This window comes from Theobroma cacao, chromosome 2 (assembly GCF_000208745.1).
Source record: "Theobroma cacao cultivar B97-61/B2 chromosome 2, Criollo_cocoa_genome_V2, whole genome shotgun sequence".
Taxonomy (NCBI): Eukaryota; Viridiplantae; Streptophyta; class Magnoliopsida; order Malvales; family Malvaceae; genus Theobroma; species Theobroma cacao.
Genome location: NC_030851.1, coordinates 34,293,811 through 34,315,845, shown reverse-complemented (window position 1 = coordinate 34,315,845; position 22,035 = coordinate 34,293,811). Strand labels below are relative to the sequence as shown.

At 34.0% G+C, this 22,035-nt stretch overlaps 1 protein-coding gene across 1 annotated transcript; it reads right to left on the bottom strand.

Annotated features, from left to right (window-relative positions):
- Positions 19,900–21,513, bottom strand: LOC108660761 (vinorine synthase-like). The gene has a single exon (XM_018115126.1). The coding sequence runs from the start codon at positions 21,505–21,507 to the stop codon at positions 20,209–20,211; it is 1,299 nt and encodes a 432-aa protein (XP_017970615.1). The 5' UTR covers positions 21,508–21,513; the 3' UTR covers positions 19,900–20,208.

Genomic DNA, 22,035 nt, shown 5'->3' with positions numbered 1-22,035 from the left:
TCATAGTCAACGACTGAATTGAAGCCTTCAACTGTGACATGTCTTTTTCATATTGGTGCATGATCCGTCGCAGCTGACACTTCGTGACTACTTCGTCATTGACTCTTGTCGACTGGGTGAACTGCAATAACATATATTATTGTGTTATTCAATAATCATATATGGAATTGTTAAACATTACCCATTAGAACTTTAATATCTTTACCGGTGTTTTATTACCACTTTGCGGTTGAGCAGGACCGATTGGTGGTTGAGGAGCTGTCGTCGTATCGTCTAACTGCAAACACAGATACAGATATGTTATTCGATAATCACATATGGAATTGTTGAACACAAATCATTATAAGCATCCTTACCGGCTCCTCATTAACACTGTGAGTTTGAGGAGGATCTATTAGTGGTTGTGGAGCTGTCGTCGTATGGTACAACTGTAAACACAGATATGTTATTTGATAATCACACATATGAAATTGTTGAACACAAACCTTTACAACTGTGAGACCTTGACCTTTATAGACTCGCAGATAGAAATATACGCGATATCCTTAATTAGGGGTAATTTCGTCATTTTCTCAATAAGCCCATAAAAGTAAGTTTTAAACAATATTATGTCCTAAGTAGGCCTAAAGCATAAATGAATGATGAAAATATGGGTGAAATGACAAGGAAATAAAAATTTTGATGATTTTCATGGTAAGGGCAAAATGGTCATTTTTCACCTCGGGTTAGAATTTTTAAGTTTTCAAGAACCCGAGCATGTCTAGACCATTATGGACCTGGTCTTAGTGTCAAAAGAGTAAAAAGAATGCATAAAAGATTGGAGGAGAATAAGCTAATTTGTGGAAGGGCATTGTAGTAATTTCTAAGGGAGTGGATAAGCTTGGGCCATAAATATCCTCTCTTTCTAGCAACTTTTTGGGATTTCTAGCAGCTTCTTCTTCTTGTTCTCTTCCCTCTCACGTTTCTTCAATTCCTCCATGGAAGCTTGATGTGAAGCTTTCATAACTTTCTCTCTCTAGTTCTAATTTTCATACCTTGGTGCCCTTTTGACTAGAACCCTTGTATTCTTCCACTCTCTCACTTTAAAACCCTTGAAAATGATGAAAATCTTGTTTCCATAATCTCTCACTAGTTAGGTGTTTTAAGGAGAGAAAGAGGAAGCTTTATTAATAGCTTGAGAGCTTTTGGAAAGAAGTTCAAAGTTACAAAGCTATCAAGGTGAGTAGTAAACTAGTATTGGGTTTTAAGTGTTGAGAATGACTAGAGATTTGATTTGTGAATATTTTGTAGTTGAGATTGTTAATTCACTTTGGAGTGATAGGAAAGTGAAAATGGATGGCCATTTAAATGGCAATTGAAAGCTAGCTAAAAGATAGCTTTTAGGGTTTATAGTATGTAAATTGACATTATGGAAATGTTAATTTCATGGTAGGTGCTAATGAAGCCCCATCACCCCAATTGGATCATTAGGGGAATTAAGAGTCGGCTAAAGGCTCAACGAATACCGGTGAGTGGACTTGTATTTCAAACTTGTTTTGGGGAATATGAAAGATTCTATCCAACTTGTCTTAAAAAATGTACCTTGGGAACAAACTTTTAGTAAAATGATTTTATATTGTAAAAATGTGCTATACAATGGTTTATGTGTTATCACAATATGATAAAATGCACGATATGCATTGGATGCTTCTTTGCATGTTGATGTGGACCAGGCTATGTGCGAGTAGAAGTGCACATAAGCCGTTGCTAACCCGGCTATGTGCGAGTGGGAGTGCACATAAGCCGTTGCTGACTCGGTTATGTGTGAGTGGGAGTGCACATAAGCCATTGCTGACCCGGCTATGTGCGAATGGGAGTGCACATAAGCCGTTGCTGACTCGGTTATATGCGAGTGGGAGTACGCATAAGCCGTTCCATATGAGATGATGATGATGGGAGGGTGTATATGATGATTGATATATATATATACACACATATATAGTATATGGTTGTAAATGCAAATATGTGAGCATTTGATTTGTTGAAATTTGGGGAGTTTACATGTGTTACATGTTGCTATTGTTATTTTACCAGGATGACTTGTTTTAAAGGAAAATGAGACTTTTTCTTTGATGTTCTGACTCTCGCTGCAGCAAGAAACTCTCCAGTTTGAGGGCCTTCACCAGATATGGTTCTCGCTGCAACGAGAATGAAGTTCACTGCAGTGAGAAACTTTTTGTCCATTTTGGCTAACTTGTGGGTTTTGCTATATTTTTCGATTCATTGGTACCATAGTTGAGTATGGATCTTTTAAGTGATTTACTCATGAAGGGTTTACATGAGGGGTTCTACTAAGAACTAGAACAAATTGCATTGTTTTGAGAAAATGAGTGCGTCATGATTTCGATAAACATTCCTTATGGTATGCTTGTTCCCTTCTTGTTCACTCACTGAGTTTATACTCACTGTTTTCAACTTCATGTTTTTAGATCATGAGGTAGCTGGTAACTAGGTCGAAATGTCTTCGTATATTCGACCCTTGGTAGGTGTCTCGGCATTCAGTAGCTGTACATTCATCAGAGTCTCTCCACTAGAAGTCGAGTATTATTTTGTTGTGTATAGACGAACTTAATGTGAATTATTAAGATACATGTGTAGACAGTGTATATACACTTGTTTGGTATGCCAGTATGAAGTGGCAATGCTTAATATTATTTTGATTCTAAGTTATGATATATGACTTAGTAGTTTATGATGGAATGATGAACATGTCAAATTAATAGGCTTGCTTGGGCTTAGTGGACTACATCCATTGGGCCCATGCGTTGGTCATGGCCCGGAATTTGGGTCATGACAACAATCGTCCTTACCGGCTCTTCAATGCCATTGCCTTGGTTGTCACCTTCCCTTATCAACTCGAGGACCGAAAGCTCATCGACGACAATAGAGGCAGTGCGCCTTCGCTTCATAGAACCGGTGGCTCTTTTGTGCTTCAAGTTTCTCCTATTTTCCCTTGCACCTAAGTCCCAATCTGCCCGATCCTCCATGTGCCCTACTGGCACATATTGGTGGCCCTCAGATAACGGGACATCAATGTCCACAAAATAATCCTGGCTAGCCTCATCCGGGGTGGGCTCTAAGGTCTCCACTGCCCACAACTTCAAAATAGGGATTGTGATTAAATTTTAGGAAAAATTATTATATAAATTCACAGCAGAAATTAGTAGTTATTCACTCATTTGCTGTGATAACTCCAATATCTCAACTGCCTTATAGAAGTTTTTTGGCTTCTGGTTGCATTGCCATATTCACATGCGTGGGTAGACACCCTTCAGAGTAGAGGGGGCAGCTATTTTTCACAAGGCCAGAATTGCCTTAATTGCCCAGAACTGCAAGTCAAATGTAACCATTATCAGACTGTAAATGATAAACGATTACAACCATAAATTATTATGTCAAAAGTCAAATGAAAAATGTTACATGACAGTATGTGTATCACCCACGCGAATCCGTAAATGTTGTACCGTAAACGAGCTTTCTGCACGTTTAAGGAAGGCACTTCGAACCCCTTCAAAAGGTAGTCCAAGGTCAGCCTCCAAACGTAGTGACCCCATGGGAAGATATTCCAAGAGTCGATGTCTTCCACCAACAAGAAGAGCCAAGGCGTCACCCGTCTACGGTAGTCTTGACCAAACAAAATGTTATTCGCGATCAAGATTAGTGCCATTTTAGTCGCGTCTCCTGATCGCTGAAAGTTACCTTTGTGGAACATATCAAGCAAGGCCTGCAGCTTAACGCTCTACTGCCCATTCCAGTATCGTGCATGAATTCCGTTCGTAACAACCTCGTACGGTCATGTGAACACATTAGGCATTCGACCAAACTTCAATCAGGTGATAAAGCAGAACTCTTACTTGTGTATGCGCGCCTTGCTTTTCCCAATCGTAAACCATAGCTCATGCTCCATTGAATCTGTCACAGTGATTTGATGGATCATGATGTTATGCAGAAGACTAATGGAGAAGTAGCCTTGCGGATATACGTTCAGCAGCAACTCAAAGCACTTACGCTTCATTACATCATACTCCTTTTTCTCTTGGAGGGTCTTATTGATTTAATGAAGTTAGGACTACTTACAGTGGGTGTTAATAGTGACATTGAACACCCACTTCTCCCTCGGCACAATAAGCAAATTGTCAATATCCTCATACTGTTTGGACTGCATCTACAAAACATGGCACACATGCACGAGTGAGTTAACCCATAATGTGGTAACACGCCATGCATGTAACGTAAAATGTGGTAACACGCGATGCATATAACGTAAAATGTGGTAACACACCATGCATATAATGTAAAATGTAGTAACACACCAATGTTGACACTCCAATAACTATAATTACTATGTCCTTACACGAACTAGCTTAAAAATACCCATGGCATGTGACACGCCAATCAATGTAATTATTGACCCGTTACACGAACTGCTCTAAGATAACTAATGTCATGACAAGCTAAAAGCCCCAAAAAGTAGTTTACCCACTATACGCCATATCTGTTGTAGTTCAAAACTTTGGTACGACCATAAAACCGGGAAGAAAAAAGTTTAAACATAACAATTGAAAAAGATTGAAAAAACACCAACATATCACACAAACCCAGCAAAAAATCAACACATAGAAGAAAGTTTTAAAAGGAGTTTTATTTTTAGACTGACTGACCTCTTCACTGATAACCGACATTGTTGCTGTGGTGTCGTCAAACTTGCAAAGAAGAAAGTCGAGCACTCTGCTATATTTGGGAATGAGGAATGAGGAATGAGGAAGAACACAAGCGTTTACAATTTCTGAAAAATATTTAATTAAAATGAAATGGCCTAACAATTTCCTCTTATTTATTCATTTAGTTGAAGTCCAATCGGTTTTCGCATTATTTGCCTATTTTTTTTCCTTTTTCAAACCATGTCGTGTCACCCCTCAATTGCCATGCTGTGTCACACACTTTAAACCCTGCCATGTCACGGATCTCCATGGAGTCTGACAAACTTTGAACGCTGACGTGTCACAGATTCCCTCCATGGCGTGTCACGACTCTAAACGCTGGCATCTCACAGATTTCGTCCATGGCGTGTCACCAACTCTGAATGTTGGCATGTCACGGATTCCCTCCATGGCGTGTTACCAACTCTGAACGCTGTCGTGTCACATATTCCCTCCATGGCGTGTCAGCAACTCTGAACGTTGGTGTGTCACAACCGTGTCACACATTCCCATCATGGCATGTCACAAACTCTAAACCCTGCCATGTCACAACTGTGTCACACATTCCAACCATGTCTTGTCACAAACTCTAAACCCTGCTGTGTCATAGCCCTGCCATACATTCCCACCATATCGTGTCACACATTCCCAACATGTCGTTTCACAAACTCTAAACCCTGCCCTGCCATAGCCTTCTCACATATGGCCTACTGTAGTATGACCATTTTCGTGCTTTGGATTCACATATTTCTCCTTTCAATTCACCACCGTATCACAGATTTCTTGTTTCACATCATTCTCCAAGTTTTCGATTCATCACAACCGGTTCCTCGTTCGGTTTAATATCACTCTTCTCCTATTATTGGAATGCCATGTCCAGAATCTCTGAAAAACCATCTCATACAACATTATTTTGTTTTGCACAAGCTTCGCAAAAAAAAAAATGGATGTTTTTAAGGAAAATAATTATCTGTGTTTGCAGTTGGACGATAATTCAAAAGATGGCTCATTAAGGGCATTTTTGTCTCAAAATCTATTATTTTGGCTAAAAACAGTTAAGATTATCTGGAGGGTTATTTACAAAAACGCGTTATTTTTAAGGACTAAAAAAATTTTTCCCCTATTATCTAATTAATTAAATAATTTAACTAATGAAATGAAAAATGTTTTAATAATAAAGCAATTAATTAAATTAGTAATATTATTTAATTACAAAAATATTTAAATTAATTAAGGTGTTCATGAGTTAATTAGGGTAATTTAATAATAATTTAGTTACTTAAACTAATTATGGTTTGAGGGAATTATTTATTAAATAATTTAAATAATTAATAAGAATTGTGTATTAGTAATTAATCAATTAATTAAATTAGTAAATCTAGTAAAGTTTAAAATTATTTAAATTAATTAAGATTTGAATAAATTAATTAAATAATTTAACTAATCAAATGAAAAAATGTTTTAGTAATTAATAAATTAATTAAATAAGTAATATTATTTATTTTGAAAAATATTTAAATTAGTTATGGTGTGAATGAGTTAATTCGAAAATTTAGTTAATTAAGTAATGTAATGTGTTATAATTAAGTAATTAAGATGTTATATAAATTAGTAAATTTATATAATATCTTATTTATTTAGAGTAATTAAGGGTTTAGGGAATTAATTACATAATTTTACTAGTTATAAAGAATCATTTATTGGTAAATTTAGTAAATTTACTTAAATTAGTAAATTTAATAAATTTGAAAATTATTTAAATTTATTAGGGTTTAGGTTAAATGAATTAAATAATATTATATGTTTTTATATTCATTTAAATGAAGCAAGATTTTAATAAATTAATATGTTGATAACAAATAAAATTTTTATAATTCTAGTATTTAAGTTGGTTTTTGTTTTCGACTGATGTTTGTGTTAACATTTGCTAATGGACGACATCATATGTTTGTTAAAATATTTTTTCTTAGAATGGAACGAGATAGGAGTTGGATGTATCCTTGAGTCGATTTAAGTAAATTTCTTATGACAAAATTTATGGATGGTGTAGATGAATTTATTTCATTTGCGTTCAATCAATCAAGATATGTGACTGAGAATAAGAGTATCCTTGCTTTCGGTGTATGAATAGCAAGTTATTGGTTGTTGAAAAGGTTCGGGATCACCTATTTCATAAAAGGTTTACCGGTGCATACACAATATGGGATGCACATAGTGAATCATTCTATGCTGGCCAATCATTGACACATTTTGTTGGTGAGTAGAACGAAGTAGTTTATGAAGTCAAAGTAAAAAATTTATATGCTAAATGGTTATGGATGCTTTATGATTGGAGTTTTAGTTCAATGATGAAACCCGAGATGAACCGACCTTTCTTGAAGATCTAAAATTGAATGATGCATCTTTCTTTTTTTTGTTAAACGATGCCAATGCAGCTTTGTGGGTTGGATGCGAAAAGCACACAAAACTATCAACTATATCCCAATTACTAAATGTGAAGTTAGAGTTTAACATGAGTGAGGTATACTTTAATCGTCTGATACCTCTAGTGAAGGAGATATTGCCATTAGATGAATCATTATCGGAAAAATTTCTATAGAATAAAGACACCCCATAAGGTACTTGGGTTTGGCTATCAAAAAATTCATGCATGTAAGAATAATTACATGTTGTTTTATAGCAAATATTTCGAGTTGTATTATTGTCCATGTTGTGGTTATCCTCGATATAAACCGAAATTATGCAGTGGAAAGAAAATTAAAACTTTAAAACAAAATATACCTTCACCCACGGATCACCACGGTGATATTTTAACACATAGAATGGCATATAAAATTATAAAATAAAAAGTTAACCTTAACAATGTTCTTCTGATTGGAATAACAATCTCCTCAATACAACTTACGAACACCACAAGAAACAAAAACCCTAGCTAATAAAACTCTTGGCCTCCAATGGTAATACACATGATTTCACTTAAACCTTTCAACAAAGGAGAGAGATTTTAACTATGCTTTTATGCTAGCAAAATGGGGCATCATTTTTCACTTTCCACTTTTCATAGGGATGGCCGAATCACACACTTGAAAAATTACTTCAAAAACAATTTTTCTTCTTCACAAAATAGGTGGCGGCACATAAAGAAAAAATTTCCTTTTTTTCTTTTTGACAACTCCTTTTTGTTCATATGTGAAAAAATAGTTAAATGTGATTTATATAGCTAGGTTAAAATTTAATTTAATTTTGCAATAAAGCCTTCCAAATTATAACACATTACAATATAGGTCCATGACTTAATTAAACTATTTTAATTAAGCCCAATGAAAATCAAATTGAAATAATTTACTTTATATTATTGTAATTTTGGCATTATAATTATAACTATTTAAATATTATGCCCAAAACTTAATTAAACTCTTTTTAATTAAGTTTATAGAAGTTAATTACCTGACATGTTAGTTATTAAGTTTATAGAAGTTAATTACCTGGCACGTTATTTATTAAGTTTATAGAAGTTAATTACCTGACATGTGATTTAAGTCTAAATTAAGTCATCACTTTTCTAATTTAATTCAAATGCAATCATTGTATATGACCCATTAAGTTCCTAGCATGTTGGCAATGGAATTGATTAATGACTTAATTTCATAGACTAAGATTGGCATCTAGCAATGCATCATAGCCACCCAATTGTTAGGAGAGTCAAAGGGTTCTTTGACAACCTTTCAGTATATAGTCTATCAATGTAATTCATTCCTTCATCATATATCTCGAAGATGATAAAAACTTGGTACTGTGTCTACTCTTATTGACCTCCATATTCATTCCTACAGTTATAGTATTAGCTTTATAGACACTTATGAAACCTTTTTATAATCTTCAAGTTGCCTTAGCTAAGGACTTCAATAAGCCAGCGTTAACTAAGAACTGGTAAGGTATGTCCTTTAAAACACTTAAGGTGATGAATTTTATCTTAACCATTCCTTTGCTTTCACATGCTTCATACTATACCCAAAAACATACTATTTGGGCATCTTTGGTTAAACACTCGTATGGATGAAATTAAAGCATAGCACTCCACATATAAGACAACCTAGTGTCTCAAGTTTAGGCAGTATTTACACAACTGACACATGAAAAGTGTTGCATAGACACTGAAGTGTATTACCAAATGCATTTCTCATGGCGGGTCCTGTTCAGTGACCTTGCTCTCTTAAGTAAGCACCTACATTCTAGTTCCAAGGATCTTTATACTTCAATCTATGAGATCGACTACTTAATTCCAAAGTAAGGAACATAGAATGTACCAATCTCTAAGCATTATTGATGTCCAGTCTCAATGATACATTAACTAGGAACATTTTAAGATTATGCTTTGATGCATAGGGATCTCATAACTATAACCCATCATAGTTCCTTTGAAATGCATATTAATCTCATGGACTTCATCTAATTAGACTTATAACTCATTATAATTAATGTCTTATTAATGAAGAAAAACCTTTAATCATTTAATATGAATGATATCGTTGTATGATTGAAACCAAGCCTTGGCCAATCTTAATTAGCTGCAAGGTTCATGCCAACATAAATTAAAGGGAGGAAGAAAGAATAAAATTTCTTATACGATTTTACGATACTTTCCACTAACACCAAGATTATAGAGGTTATATATGTTAGGAAAAAGTACAAAACACATGACATGGCATGCTACACGCCCTTTAATGATGGAGTGCTTAGGCATCCTATTGATGGTGAGCCTTAGCAACATTTTAATCGTACCCATCATCAATTTTTTATCTTCGAGCCTCGTAGCATCAAACTCGATTTATGTTCAGATGGTTTCAGTCTATTCGGGTTGATAATGAAATCATATTCTGTTTGGCTGGTAATGCTCGCTGTATATAACTTACCTCTATGGATGTGCATGAAGTAACCATACGTCTTTCTTAGTATGGTCATCCCGGGGATGACAAGTCTTGGACAAAACAGTGATGTGTTCCTTTAACCTCAAATAGATGAGGACAAAGTTTTGTGGGATGAAAGGGTGGTCATGTATGATGCCTTTACTTTGTAAAATTTATTTTATGACTAGTACTCCTATGAACCATTAATGACTTTCCTACATATGGCATGTTGTTTGGATGGAGTAGTCATGGACGTTTATCATGTCCAAACTGAATGGAACATGGAAAAAGTTTCATCTTAGAGTACGAGAGGAAGCTTTGTTTTTTATATTATCATCGACAATTCTTGTCGATGGATCATCCTTTTCGTTGCTAAAGAGATAAATTTAAGAAAAGTGTTTAACGAGACCCTCTAATTCCTTGCTTATCCGATGCCAAGATCTTGGAATGATTGACACCAATTCCAAATATTATGTGTAGGACAAAGGTGGGTGGTTAAAAGATACCGAGTTTTGGTCAAACCCATAATTGGGCTAAGAAAAACATATTTTGGGATTTACTATATTGGCAGATGAATCTCATTTGTCACAGCTTGGATGTGATGCATATTAAGTGTACTGTATTTGATAATATATTCAGCATAATGATGGATGTTTTGGGAAAAACAAAAGACAATATCAAGGCTAGTAGTGATTTAGAGGTGTTTTACAAGTGGTCGAAATTGCATTTAATTGCTAATGATGGTAAACTTTTTAAATTGAAGCCTCATACACTTTGACAAAATAGCCCTATACACTTAATTGCACTTTGAAAATCGTAACATGATCAACAATGATGTTTGCATCAAGGGAAATTGTTATAATGATTACGATTGTGACTTTTATGGATTGTTGGTCGATATCATTGAGTTACAATACTTTGGTGTCAACAACCAAGTCGCGTTGTTCAAATGCCATTGGTTTGATATTGACAAAGGCCTTTGAGTAGATCCTATTCATGAGTTGGTTGAAAATTAGACACAACTTGATTCTTATTAGCAATGAGCTTTTTGTTTTAGCCTCACAAGCAACTCAATTGTACTACCCTCCATATCTATCAAATAAAAAAGATTGATATGATTGGTTGGTAGTGTTCAAAATAAAGGCTCGAAGTCGATTTCCCATTACAAACAATGAGCAAAGTGATGAGAAAATGATCGACCTTAATGAAGGGGTGTATCAAGAAGATGAAGGTTCTTTTAATTCACGATTTGATCATTCTTTGACTGACTTTGACAATAATACAATTCTTGTTAGTGGTGAATATGAAGAGATTTATATGTTTGTCAATGTTGAACATGGAGAAAAAGATCATGAAACTAAAGTAGAATACGACGAGATAGAGGAAGAATCAAATGAAGAAAATGAAAATGATGTTAATGCTGTTGAAGATGAGAACAAAGAAAATGAGTTTGCTTTTTCAGATGATTATTGATGGAATTTTTTTTTTTGTAAAATAATGTACAATTATATTTTTTCCACTTTGACATTAAAATTGTATGAAGGTCATTCATTATATTTATCATGTTGTATATTTATTTATTCATAGCTAAATTAATGTTTATATGAGTTATACTAACAGTTGTACATTTTTCTTTTTATTAGGCAGACATGGTTAAGTTGAAGAAGAAGAAGATGAAGGAAGGTTATCGAGGACAAGCTAGTTACGTTGGCCTTTCAGTTGCCTGACCTCCTGTGCCGCATCCTTTGTCGTATCTTACCCCCAGATCACGGAATCCTACTTCAACAGTAGATTCTCAAGTACAGCCAGATGTACCAATGTCGAGTTCGACTACTCCAATCGGAGCCCCCACTCGAGATGCTGCTATTGCGTTTAACCGCATGTCACAAGTTAAGGTCCAAGGGCTGAGTCTCAACTTATCGACTCTGACTCATTTGGATCGACAGATACTTTTGCAACCTCTCAAAGGATGGTAATTTCTTCTACTCCAATTTATATTATTAATTATATGTAGTCAATTTAGTTAATAAACCCTAAAGCCAACTAAATTATTAATGAAATTCATCCTTTGACCAAGTTCATTGACAATATCGACGAAATTGAAGCCATTGTTGATGGATATTGCTGGTGAGCTTCAAAGTGAGCTCCGTCGACTATCTGTTAGCAAATCCTGTAATAAATATCGATGAAATTACCAACGTCATTATTTTGTTTGTAATCATTAACAAAAATTATCTATGGATTAAGATCCATTGGTAATGTTACCAACGAAATTCCCTCATTATCGACAACAAATCGACTGATGGATTCGAGCCTTTACCGATGAAATTACTGATAGAATATTCAATCAGAATATTTCATCACCAATGACTTTGCCATTACCGACCACAATATTTTTGACTGAATATAAACGAAAATTTTCATCGGTATTTTTGTCAGTAACGTAACATATCGACGGAATCTTAACTACTACTGATAGAAATTTTTATCGATAATGCCCTATATTTTTGTAATGTTTTAAAGCTCATTACATAAATTGGTAAAACATTAGTAAAGGCTCCTTTTTTGGAAAACATAAAAAGCATACCAAGCATGTCAATTGTTGAGTGCAAAGCTTAAACACATTTAAGAAGGATATGATCAATTTTAAAGCTCAAGTAAGAAGATAATCAATTTAAAGCTCGATGCAAATTTAAAGCTAGATATCAATTGAGAAATCTTAAAGCTTGATACCAATATTTGAAATGAAAATAAGAAAGACTTAATATCAATTGTTGATTTCAATATTCAAGCAAAAGTGAGAAGCAATGTAAAGCACAATATCAATTTGGCATTAAAAAGATATTACCTATAATGAAAAACACCAATTATTGGATTCTTACTATAACTTGTTGTTGAAGATCTCGAGTGCTAGTGATACCAATTTTGATTGAAAGAATCGCAGGACAATGTAAATATCAATGATAAACTAAAACATAATATCATAAGGTTTATACTAATATGTTATCAATTGTTAAAAGACCATTTGTTAGGAGAGAAATCATAAGTCCAGAATAAATGAGTATTTAAGTAGATATGCAACATGTTCATTTAATATTCAAGTATTCATTGAACTAGATACGTATGAGCATTTAAATAGATGTTCAATGTATGCATCAAATACTCATATTTTCATGAAATATATGCAAGGTAGTTCCTAGGCATATTCAAGGTATCAAGCATCATACTCAAACATTCATCATTGAGTACCATCAAACATTCATTATGTATTATCAAGTAATCATTACCAAGCAATATAAATAAATAATTTTCAAGGAATTCTTCGATTCATATAAAAATGGAAACTTAAGGAGAAGTTCCAAAGAATATTATCATTAAGCATTCTTAATTACCATCAAATATTTCTTTAGCAAGCATTCTTTCAAATCATCTTCTAGTAAGCATTTTCAAGAAATATTCTCCAAATCATATATGACACTAGCAATTCAAGGAGATTTTTCACATCAAGAAGATATCGTTATTAATGAAGCATTATCAAAGCTTTTTGCACTTGTTGCAATCATGTAACAAATATTATGATTAAATAAGCACAAACTTGATTACAAAAAAAAAAAATGTGGCTATCTTCATTAATGATGATTCCAATTTTGTTTTAGGAAAATTATATATATTCCCATTTAAAAAAAAATACAAGCATTAAACCTCAATGTGTTACATGCTATTTCTCAATAATCTTTATAATTCATGAGTGATACTAATCATGTAACAAATATTATGATTAAATAAGCACTCAGCTCATAAATATATTCAAAATGAACATCCAAGCATCAATGAATATTAATTGTTGTGATTCAAGAAATGAGCATTAAATTAAAGAACATTAGGAATTCATTGCTAACTTAAGCTATAGGTCATTTTTCATTTGACATGTCAAGTTATTTATGGTAATGTCACGACCCGGTACTCCCCTCGAGCCCGTGACAACCGTCGCTGTGTCCCGGTAGACACTTATTGTCCGGAATGTCAACCCGAAACCCCGCAAGGCTTTACTATCAGTTTCTCTGTTCCCTTGTGAGCAACCATTGTCAAATATCGTGTTCTAAAATATTTTAAGCTGTTTCCAACTTTAAACAAATAAAATATTAATTTTTCGTCTCATAGGGGTAATTTGGTCATTTTTCTCAAAAATTTTGAAATTGGCTAAAACGTAATATTCAAGTACAAAACACACAATTCATATTCAAAATGAGTTTAAAAGTCTAAAATCTTCATTTAAAACGAAATTATGATTATTTGAATATAATAAGAAAATAAAAGAAATATTAAGTAAAATATTCTATTTTCTTATAAAACAATATTTATAGAGTTATACGTGAATAATTTATATAGCGTAAAAGCTAAATAAATTTATACATACTTAAATACAGTAAGCCAAAATATTTAATTTAATTTACAATAACAAGAGTGCTCCCGAATAAACAAAAGTAAAGAGGACTGTGAACCTACGGTTTGAAAAATGCAGATCCCACTGTAGTCCTCGATGAGATCAGCTATCTACAGTCTATACTGAACCTGAAATGGGTGGAAAGGAGGGTGGTGAGATTATAAAATCCCAATGAGTAAACAAACATCATCATAAACATCTAGAGTTGAGTACATGGAGACAATAAAGTAAATCATCATAAACTGGGTTATAGCATTAGAACACATTTTGTTCAAAACACGTAAAGAGGCTTATGAATCTCATAAAAATCTAGGCTTGTGCCATAAATCCATTCTCGGGGACACCTTGGCCGAGGCATCCTACCGAGACCGCCAAGGCTATTAAAATTCACATTTCACATAAATCATGTTTTTGTTTTGAAAACATAGCCGTTCCTTGGCGTTGGCTGAGTTCCCCCTCACGTGGTGGTTTAGCGTGAAGTGAACCCTAAACTTTACCCCAGGAGATACCCTACGCGCCTCTCCGTTCGAGGTAAGAATATAATGGGGTTTACCGTGCCCCTCTAAAAGGCTGGTCCACAGAAACCCCCTACTGCAGTGATTAATTAATATATAATCCACCATATAATAAAACTCAATAACATGATATGGCAATTTTGTAATTCGTAGTTTTTCAAGGTAACCAAACAATTCGCATTTCAATACAATTGCCAACTAGCCAATCATGCTCGATTTATCATAAGCCAGTTAATTTAAACAATCAAATTGCCACAATTAACAGTCTCCGTGTACTCTATTTTTCAAAATCACTATTAATTTCAAAACAATTTATAATTTAATTTCATTGAAACTCATTTATTCATAAAACATGAAAATTTATCTTTTTAAATTCCTTTTTCCATAGAATTCATGAAAGCATCTAAAAACCACCCTAGATAATTAAAATGACAGTAAGTTTACTCACAATGTCTAGAATGCAGACTTTCGAAGCACTCTGTCTACTGGTCCTCGGATGCAATTTCCTTGCCTTTATCGGAGGACTCACCACCTTGACACAGTACAAAATCGAGAGTTTCACCAAGTTGGTACTAAATCAAAATTAAACTAATTTAGACTACCAATGCATGATATGGAATGCAAAAATGCACTGGTAACTATCTAAACCCGGTATTGGCCTAATTCGTCTTATCACCCGATTAAATTCCTAACGGGTCCGTTTAAACTCCAATTTAATTCTTTTCAGTTTCTATACCTCAATTGCACCCAAATTAACTTAATGTCCCTCAGTGTGGTGCAAATTATCAGTCCCAACAGCAAATTACGAAAATACCCCTAGTGGGTAAAAATTCGTATTTTTGCTCCGAAAATTCTCATTATTTTTCTAGGCTCATAATTCATTATTCCTTAACCAATTCTCCTAGAATAAAATCAAACTCATCCTCACTCACTACATGGTAAATTCAGCCATTAATGGTTGGGGGAGAAAATAAATTCTTTTCTTGTTGTTTTGTTTCTAAATATGCTAAACTAACTAAAAACACTAACATAAATTAAAATCAAATAAATCCAACAACTTTCTCTCTCCTAACCCATTTTTTCAGAATTGAATTCATCATGAAAACATGTAATTTAATCATGGAAAATAAAGAGAAATGCTTGGGAATAAGAAAACTCAAGCTTAATAAAAAAAACTCACCTTTTTCACTTAATTTCCTTGAAAATTCACACTTTTTCTTTGATTTTCTCTCTCTAGGGTTTTGTTTTTGTTTTCTCTCTCTTCTTGCTGGTTTGGCCGGCCATGGGGTGGAAGATGGGCTGATTTTGTGCCTTTTAAAAAGGAAAATAATAAATTAATAAAGGCATGACACATGGCATCATGTCATTGGCCCGTTTTTAAAATTTTAAAAATTTAAACATTTTATCTCCACCACATGTTTAGTCAAGGGTCAAAGATGAAGACAAAGGAAGACCATGTGCTGGAAAAAATATCCTGGTGGTGGAAAATTACAATTTTGCCCCTGAGGTGGCAAAATTACCATTTTACCCCTATACTCCAAATTATACCGAAATTAAAATTTTTCACTTCTAAACCTCAAATCATACTTCAATAAGTCAAATTATACTCTAATAAGTCAAATGGGGTCAAAAAAATCTTTTCTAAAATTCCCATTTTGTCCCCAGGTGGCAAATGACCATTTTGCCCCTAGTTAGTGAAAATTCCGATTTGACTCCAAATTGATCCTCAAACTCCAAATTACCATTTTAAGTCATCCATGAACTGTGAAACTCTTAATCTCACCTTAAAATTCCTATTTGATCTAGTTCGAGGATTAAATAAACTTTGTTGTACCTCTAGGTACAATACCGACTTTTGTAAATTTTTCGGGACTCTCCTAGCATGCAATCATGCTATCATCACATGTATATCGTGAATAGTATTTTATAAGGTCGGGCTTTACAGGTAACCTATAAGCTAAAGTTGGATGCACAAAAAATCTTTAGATCATGTAAACATTCTCAATAAAGAAAATCAAATAACTTGAGAAATCAAGCTAAATCAACTCAATCAAAAAAAATAAAATAAATAAAAGCAAGCAATCAAAGTTCACAATTTAACAAATAAGAGACATTTGGTAAAAAAATTACCCATTTTTCATTGTGTGTCTAGGGATCATTTAATCTTTAAGAATTTGTTTTGCCTTGGTCTTACACACCTACAAGAGACATTTTCATTTGATTTTTGGTATCCAAATTTCTTTGGATCCTTGAAAGTTAATCTCATTGCACATAGTTCCTTTTAGAACCCACACTTGTCTAATCTTATAATTTAAATGCTCTCTAAAAGGACAAGTGAATGAATTATGATCATTAAATTTACAATAATTGCATTGGGTCATCTTTGAAAATGGGGAATTCATGAAAATTTTTTGTTTTTCATTTATCAAATCTTCAAGTTTCATTTTCACATTTAAATTGTCCTTTTCTAAAACATTAATTTTCTTTGACATATTTCAAAATTAATTTTCAATTTTTCATTGTCTTTTTCCAAATCATCTTTTGCCTTTAATAAAAATTCATTTTCAACATTAAATTTTGAAATCATTTTCTTGTATTTCAAATTTAGTTTCTCAAGCTCATAAGTTAATTCTTTAAAGGCATCTTGCAATTCACTAAATGAATATGAAATGGGTCCACAAAGTGAGACCTTAAGCTCTTCAAGAGCCATGGGGCATGATTCGAATGGATTGATGATTGAATTTCACTTGATTCCTCATCTTTAATTGCCTTGCCACATGTTGAGCATTGCCCTTCACAAGGCTTTTCTTCCAATTCCTCTTCCTTCATTATTTTCCCATACAATTCTTCTAATTTTTTCTAAATATTTTTGGAACTTTCACACTTGGAAACTGTCTTGTAATCATTATCATCAAGTGCACAAAAAAGAGTATGCATAGCCTTGCAATTGAGTTGTACCATATTCATGCCATTTGTATCCTGCACTCTTTCTTCCTTCATTGGTGTGTATGGACCACCAACAATTGTCAACCAAACTTCATAATCATTTGCTAAAATAAAGAACTGCATTTTATTCTTCCGATAAATGTAGTTCTCACTATTAAATAGAGGAAGCTCCACAAGTCATTGTCTTTCACCAAGAATTGTTGCAATAGAGTTTATGGGCATGGCTTGGAACTAACAAGGATCAATCAAAGGCTTTTAAACTTACAAAATTGAGACCAAGCTTTGATATCAATTGCTAAAAATGTTATCTCAATAATAATGTGGAAATATCCAAGAGAGGGGTGAATTGGATTTCTAAAAATTCTTTTTCCTTAAATTAAATATCCAATGAAGTCAATCTAAAAGCTTTTTCAATGAAGACACGTTAAAATCAATTTTCTCAATTTGTGTTTTTCAATCAAATTGTGTCACGAATGAGTAAACAATATGAAAACTAATTTTGCAAATTCTTCATGGTAAAGTACATTCCTTAAATGTTAAGAGTGAGGAGTAAAAGAGGTATAAGCAAGTTGTAAGCAAATCAAGTTGCCACAAATTCAATTTTTGAAAAAGCCAAGCTTGAATACAAGTTTTTCAAAATTATTTTCACTTTAAAACATGCCAAAAGTAATTTGATAACTAAATAATGAATAACAAGTTGTAAACAAATTTTTAAACGTTTCAAAGTAAAATGCACAAGTTCAAGGAGTAAAAAGTGGAGAGAAAAGATACAAAATTTATAAAGGTTCGATCCTCTTTATAGGTGCCTACATCTTCTCTGTCAGCAAACTAAGGAGCTTCAAATCTACTATGAAGAATACTTTTTCAAGGTTCAAGCATGACCTTTACAATGCCTTTTCAAAGGATTAAGCACAACCTTCACAATGTCTTTTCAAAGATCAAGCATAACCTCTCTACCTTTTTCTTAGGCTAGGGTATAACCTCTATGCCTTTTCAAGGATATAACACAATCTTACCACACTATCTTTTGGAGGCTAAGGTATAATCTTTTCTTTCTTACAATTTTAAATAGCAAGGATACCTTTAGAAGGTGGGATTTGCTAAGTAAGTACAAAGTTGCAAGAGTATGATAGTGATAAAGATGATTGCAAAAGATGGGAATTAAGGCACTGATAAATTATAGCACAAGAAAGCTTAAAAGCTTGGTGGAAGAATTGAATTTGCTTGCTCTAGCTTGGTTTCTCTTTTTTTCTTCTTTTTCTTCATGTGGTTTGATTCTTGATCAAATGATGCTTTTCTCCACTCTTCTAACCTCTAAAATGTATCGAAGAAGTCCTTTTTATGCTTGAAAAAAGTTTGGAGTTGTTAGGGATGATTTGGTGGAGAAATTAGCTGTTTTTCTTGGATTTTTTGTGTCTAACGGTTGCTTTTGGAGCTCTAGGATCGAGCTTGGTGTTTAGGGGTGTCGATCCTAGGTTGAAATTTTTCTTCAATTTACACTTTTAGGATTAAGCTTTTAAATGGCAATGTCAATCCTAGAAGCTTTTAGTGCCCTTCTTGCATTTTGCCTTGGGATCAAGCTTTATGGCATGGGATGTCGATCCTTGGGTGTTGATCTCTGTAGCTTAAATTATGCAAAATACTTCATTTTAAACCTGATTTGGTGCCAAACACTTAGACATTTCAAAAGCAAATACATGAGGATTCTTAAAATGAAAAATTTATGTTCAAAACTCACTTAATAAGTTCAAAAATCATTTAAACAAAATCAAAACTCATTCAAACAAATTTAGAACTCATTTAAACAATTTTGAAACTTTTCACACGGAAACACTTGGGAACTTCAAAGCTTATTTAAAACAAGTTTAAAAACTATTTGAGCAAGTTCATATACTCATTCAAAAATCATTCAAACAAGTTCAAAGATTACTTAAACAACTTGAAAGATCATTTAAAAAATTTTGATCATTTTTGTTATTTTAAAACTAACAAAACATTTTTAATTAAAATGGAGTTTAAATAAAAATATAATTATTTATTTCGTAATATAAAAAATTTGGACTGTGCTGAATTCATATTTAAAATTTAGCTCAAACCGTACCGAAGAACCTAAGTATCAAAACTGATAAAAAATGAAGAGGAAGTTTGATTCATTCTTTCTAAATGCCAATAAAAATGTGTCCATCAATCATAAAGCTAACCCCAAACTGACGACATCTAGCATGTAACAACCGGCCCAATGATAAAAGAAGAAAGTAAACAGAACTGGACGAGCCGAGAGATAGATATAGACACTCAAAAGGATTTAATTAACTAGCTTATTCCAGTCAAATCACACCTACCAATCCCACATTTTTTATTGAAATCATAAACCCACAACATTTCGTTCTTATCAGAAACGATAACATTGCATCAAATCTTTCATATTAACCTCAAACTGAGAAACAAAAACATTAAGCACCGAAAGACAGCAATGGAGTCTCTGCGTCTTATTAATAAACTCCATCCACTTTCAAACTTTTTCAAACCCAGAAATGAGCAAAAAAAAAAAACAATCAAATTGGACATCAAAAACTTACAGGCAAACGTTAATTGAAACCAAAGTGTTAGCAAACGCAAAGAACTTCATGCCTTTTAAGCTCGGACACACGGGGAAGTTATATTCTTTGCAGGTTTTTTGGAGCAATATATGCAAGCAATTCCTCGTCAGAATCAAATTTTGACATATCTTCCTCCCTTAGGCTAACCCAAGCCTCTATTCCATTCTCAGATACGGTATCCATGAAAGTAACTACGTTCTTGAAATCTCGAGCAGTGGAACCTACCCAAATGGGTTTGCCCCAACCAAAATCAGCTTCGTATAGAGGAAACCTGCATAAGCTAGTGAAAGTAAAGGAAACCATCTCCTCTTTGCTATACCTTTCAGCCATCTCTTTGATATGGTCCAAGTGATCATATCCACCTTGGAGCTTCCTCACGAATTCTTTGTTGATTTTTTTGATGGAGTCTCTCATCTGGGTAACGAGATTATGACAGCTTTCTCCAGTACTGTCCGTGGATGGAACTGTCGTTGTAAAGCTATAAAGATTGCCAACAGAATACTCTGGCAGAGGCGGGTCTATTCTTGTACGTAAGTTTACCAAGTGAAAAATTACGCAAAGCGTATCAGGCCTTGATCTTAAGTCAGTGGCAGCAGCAAAACGGCTCCAAATGAAAGCTGATAAGGCCTCAATGCGAGTTGGGCGTGTTTGGGTTTCTAAGCTGGAATAATCGGCATATTTTCCTCTGATTTCCTCTATTTTAGAGGCAGTAAACACAAACCTTTTTGTTATGATTGTTTCTTTCGGTGGGGGAATGCTTGGGCTATACCCTGAAAGGCTCCGTGGTGGGAAAAGCGAGGCTGAACCAAATTCTGGGGCCATCACTTTGCTCTCCCCACGAGCAATGGCAGCCCACATATTCACAAACGTGAAAAATGACAGGGCATCTCCGACTTTGTGAGAAATGCACACACCAACACCTATTCCTCCACAGTCAAAGATGTTGAATTGGATTCCTAGAAGAAATTCTTCGGGATCATGTACTTCAAGTGGAAGTAATTTGTTAAGTTCACAGGGGACAGGATTTTTTATGACATCTAAAAGTTGGCACTTGACTCTGGCTGCCAAAAAAGGTATGCCCTCATCGTTGCAATCAACAGACAAGTTGTCTATCATGCGTCCGGCTAGCGGGTAGAAATAGGTTAGGGCCTTGGAAATGGACTGTTTAAGCTGATCGGAAGTCTTGATTTTGTTGGCTTGGGAATCACATATTTCTGGGTAGAACAGGACCAAAGGGTTATAAATTGAGGGAGTCAGTTGATCAAGGAAAGAGAGTTGGTAGCGGCGAAGCCGGTCCGGCGTTGGAGAGGATGGCTGGACAATCTCTTTGGATATCACTTCAACCTCAAGCTTCATGGCGAAAGTCAAGCTAAAAATTAGGTTTTGTGTTGCCCAGTGGCCTGTGCAATCATACTTATATAGAGCTGCTACCGTCGGGTAAATTAGTCTTACAATTTATGCTAGCCATTTGGCAGAAACGTAGAAAATCAATGGTAATAAGTAATTAAAAATAAAGTAATAATGCTAGAAATTGTAATTGAGTGGGATCTTGACTATTTCATGCGAACTGCCAACTAATTCATATATTTGCCTGCAAGCTACTACTTTGACGTCTGATGAGCTTTAATGAGAAGCAAAGTAAAAAAAAAAAGGGACCATACATATATTCTACATGGACTTTAATGATACGATTTTGTTTCGCCGGTTGGGTATTGGAAGAGAACAGAGAAATATGGACAATGAGAACTAGTATTTTGGTTTAATTAGGTATTGAAAGAGAACCGAGAAATGGCCAACGAGAAACATTGGTTTTTGTCTTGTTGTTTCGTATATATCCGAAGTTGATATTCTTTTTATTGCATTTCTTTATTGGCGGTGCTGAAA

Coding starts and splice junctions, on each gene's coding strand:
- LOC108660761 (XM_018115126.1), bottom strand. CDS start 21,507: ATGAAGCTTGAGGTTGAAGTGATATCCAAAGAGATTGTCCAGCCATCC.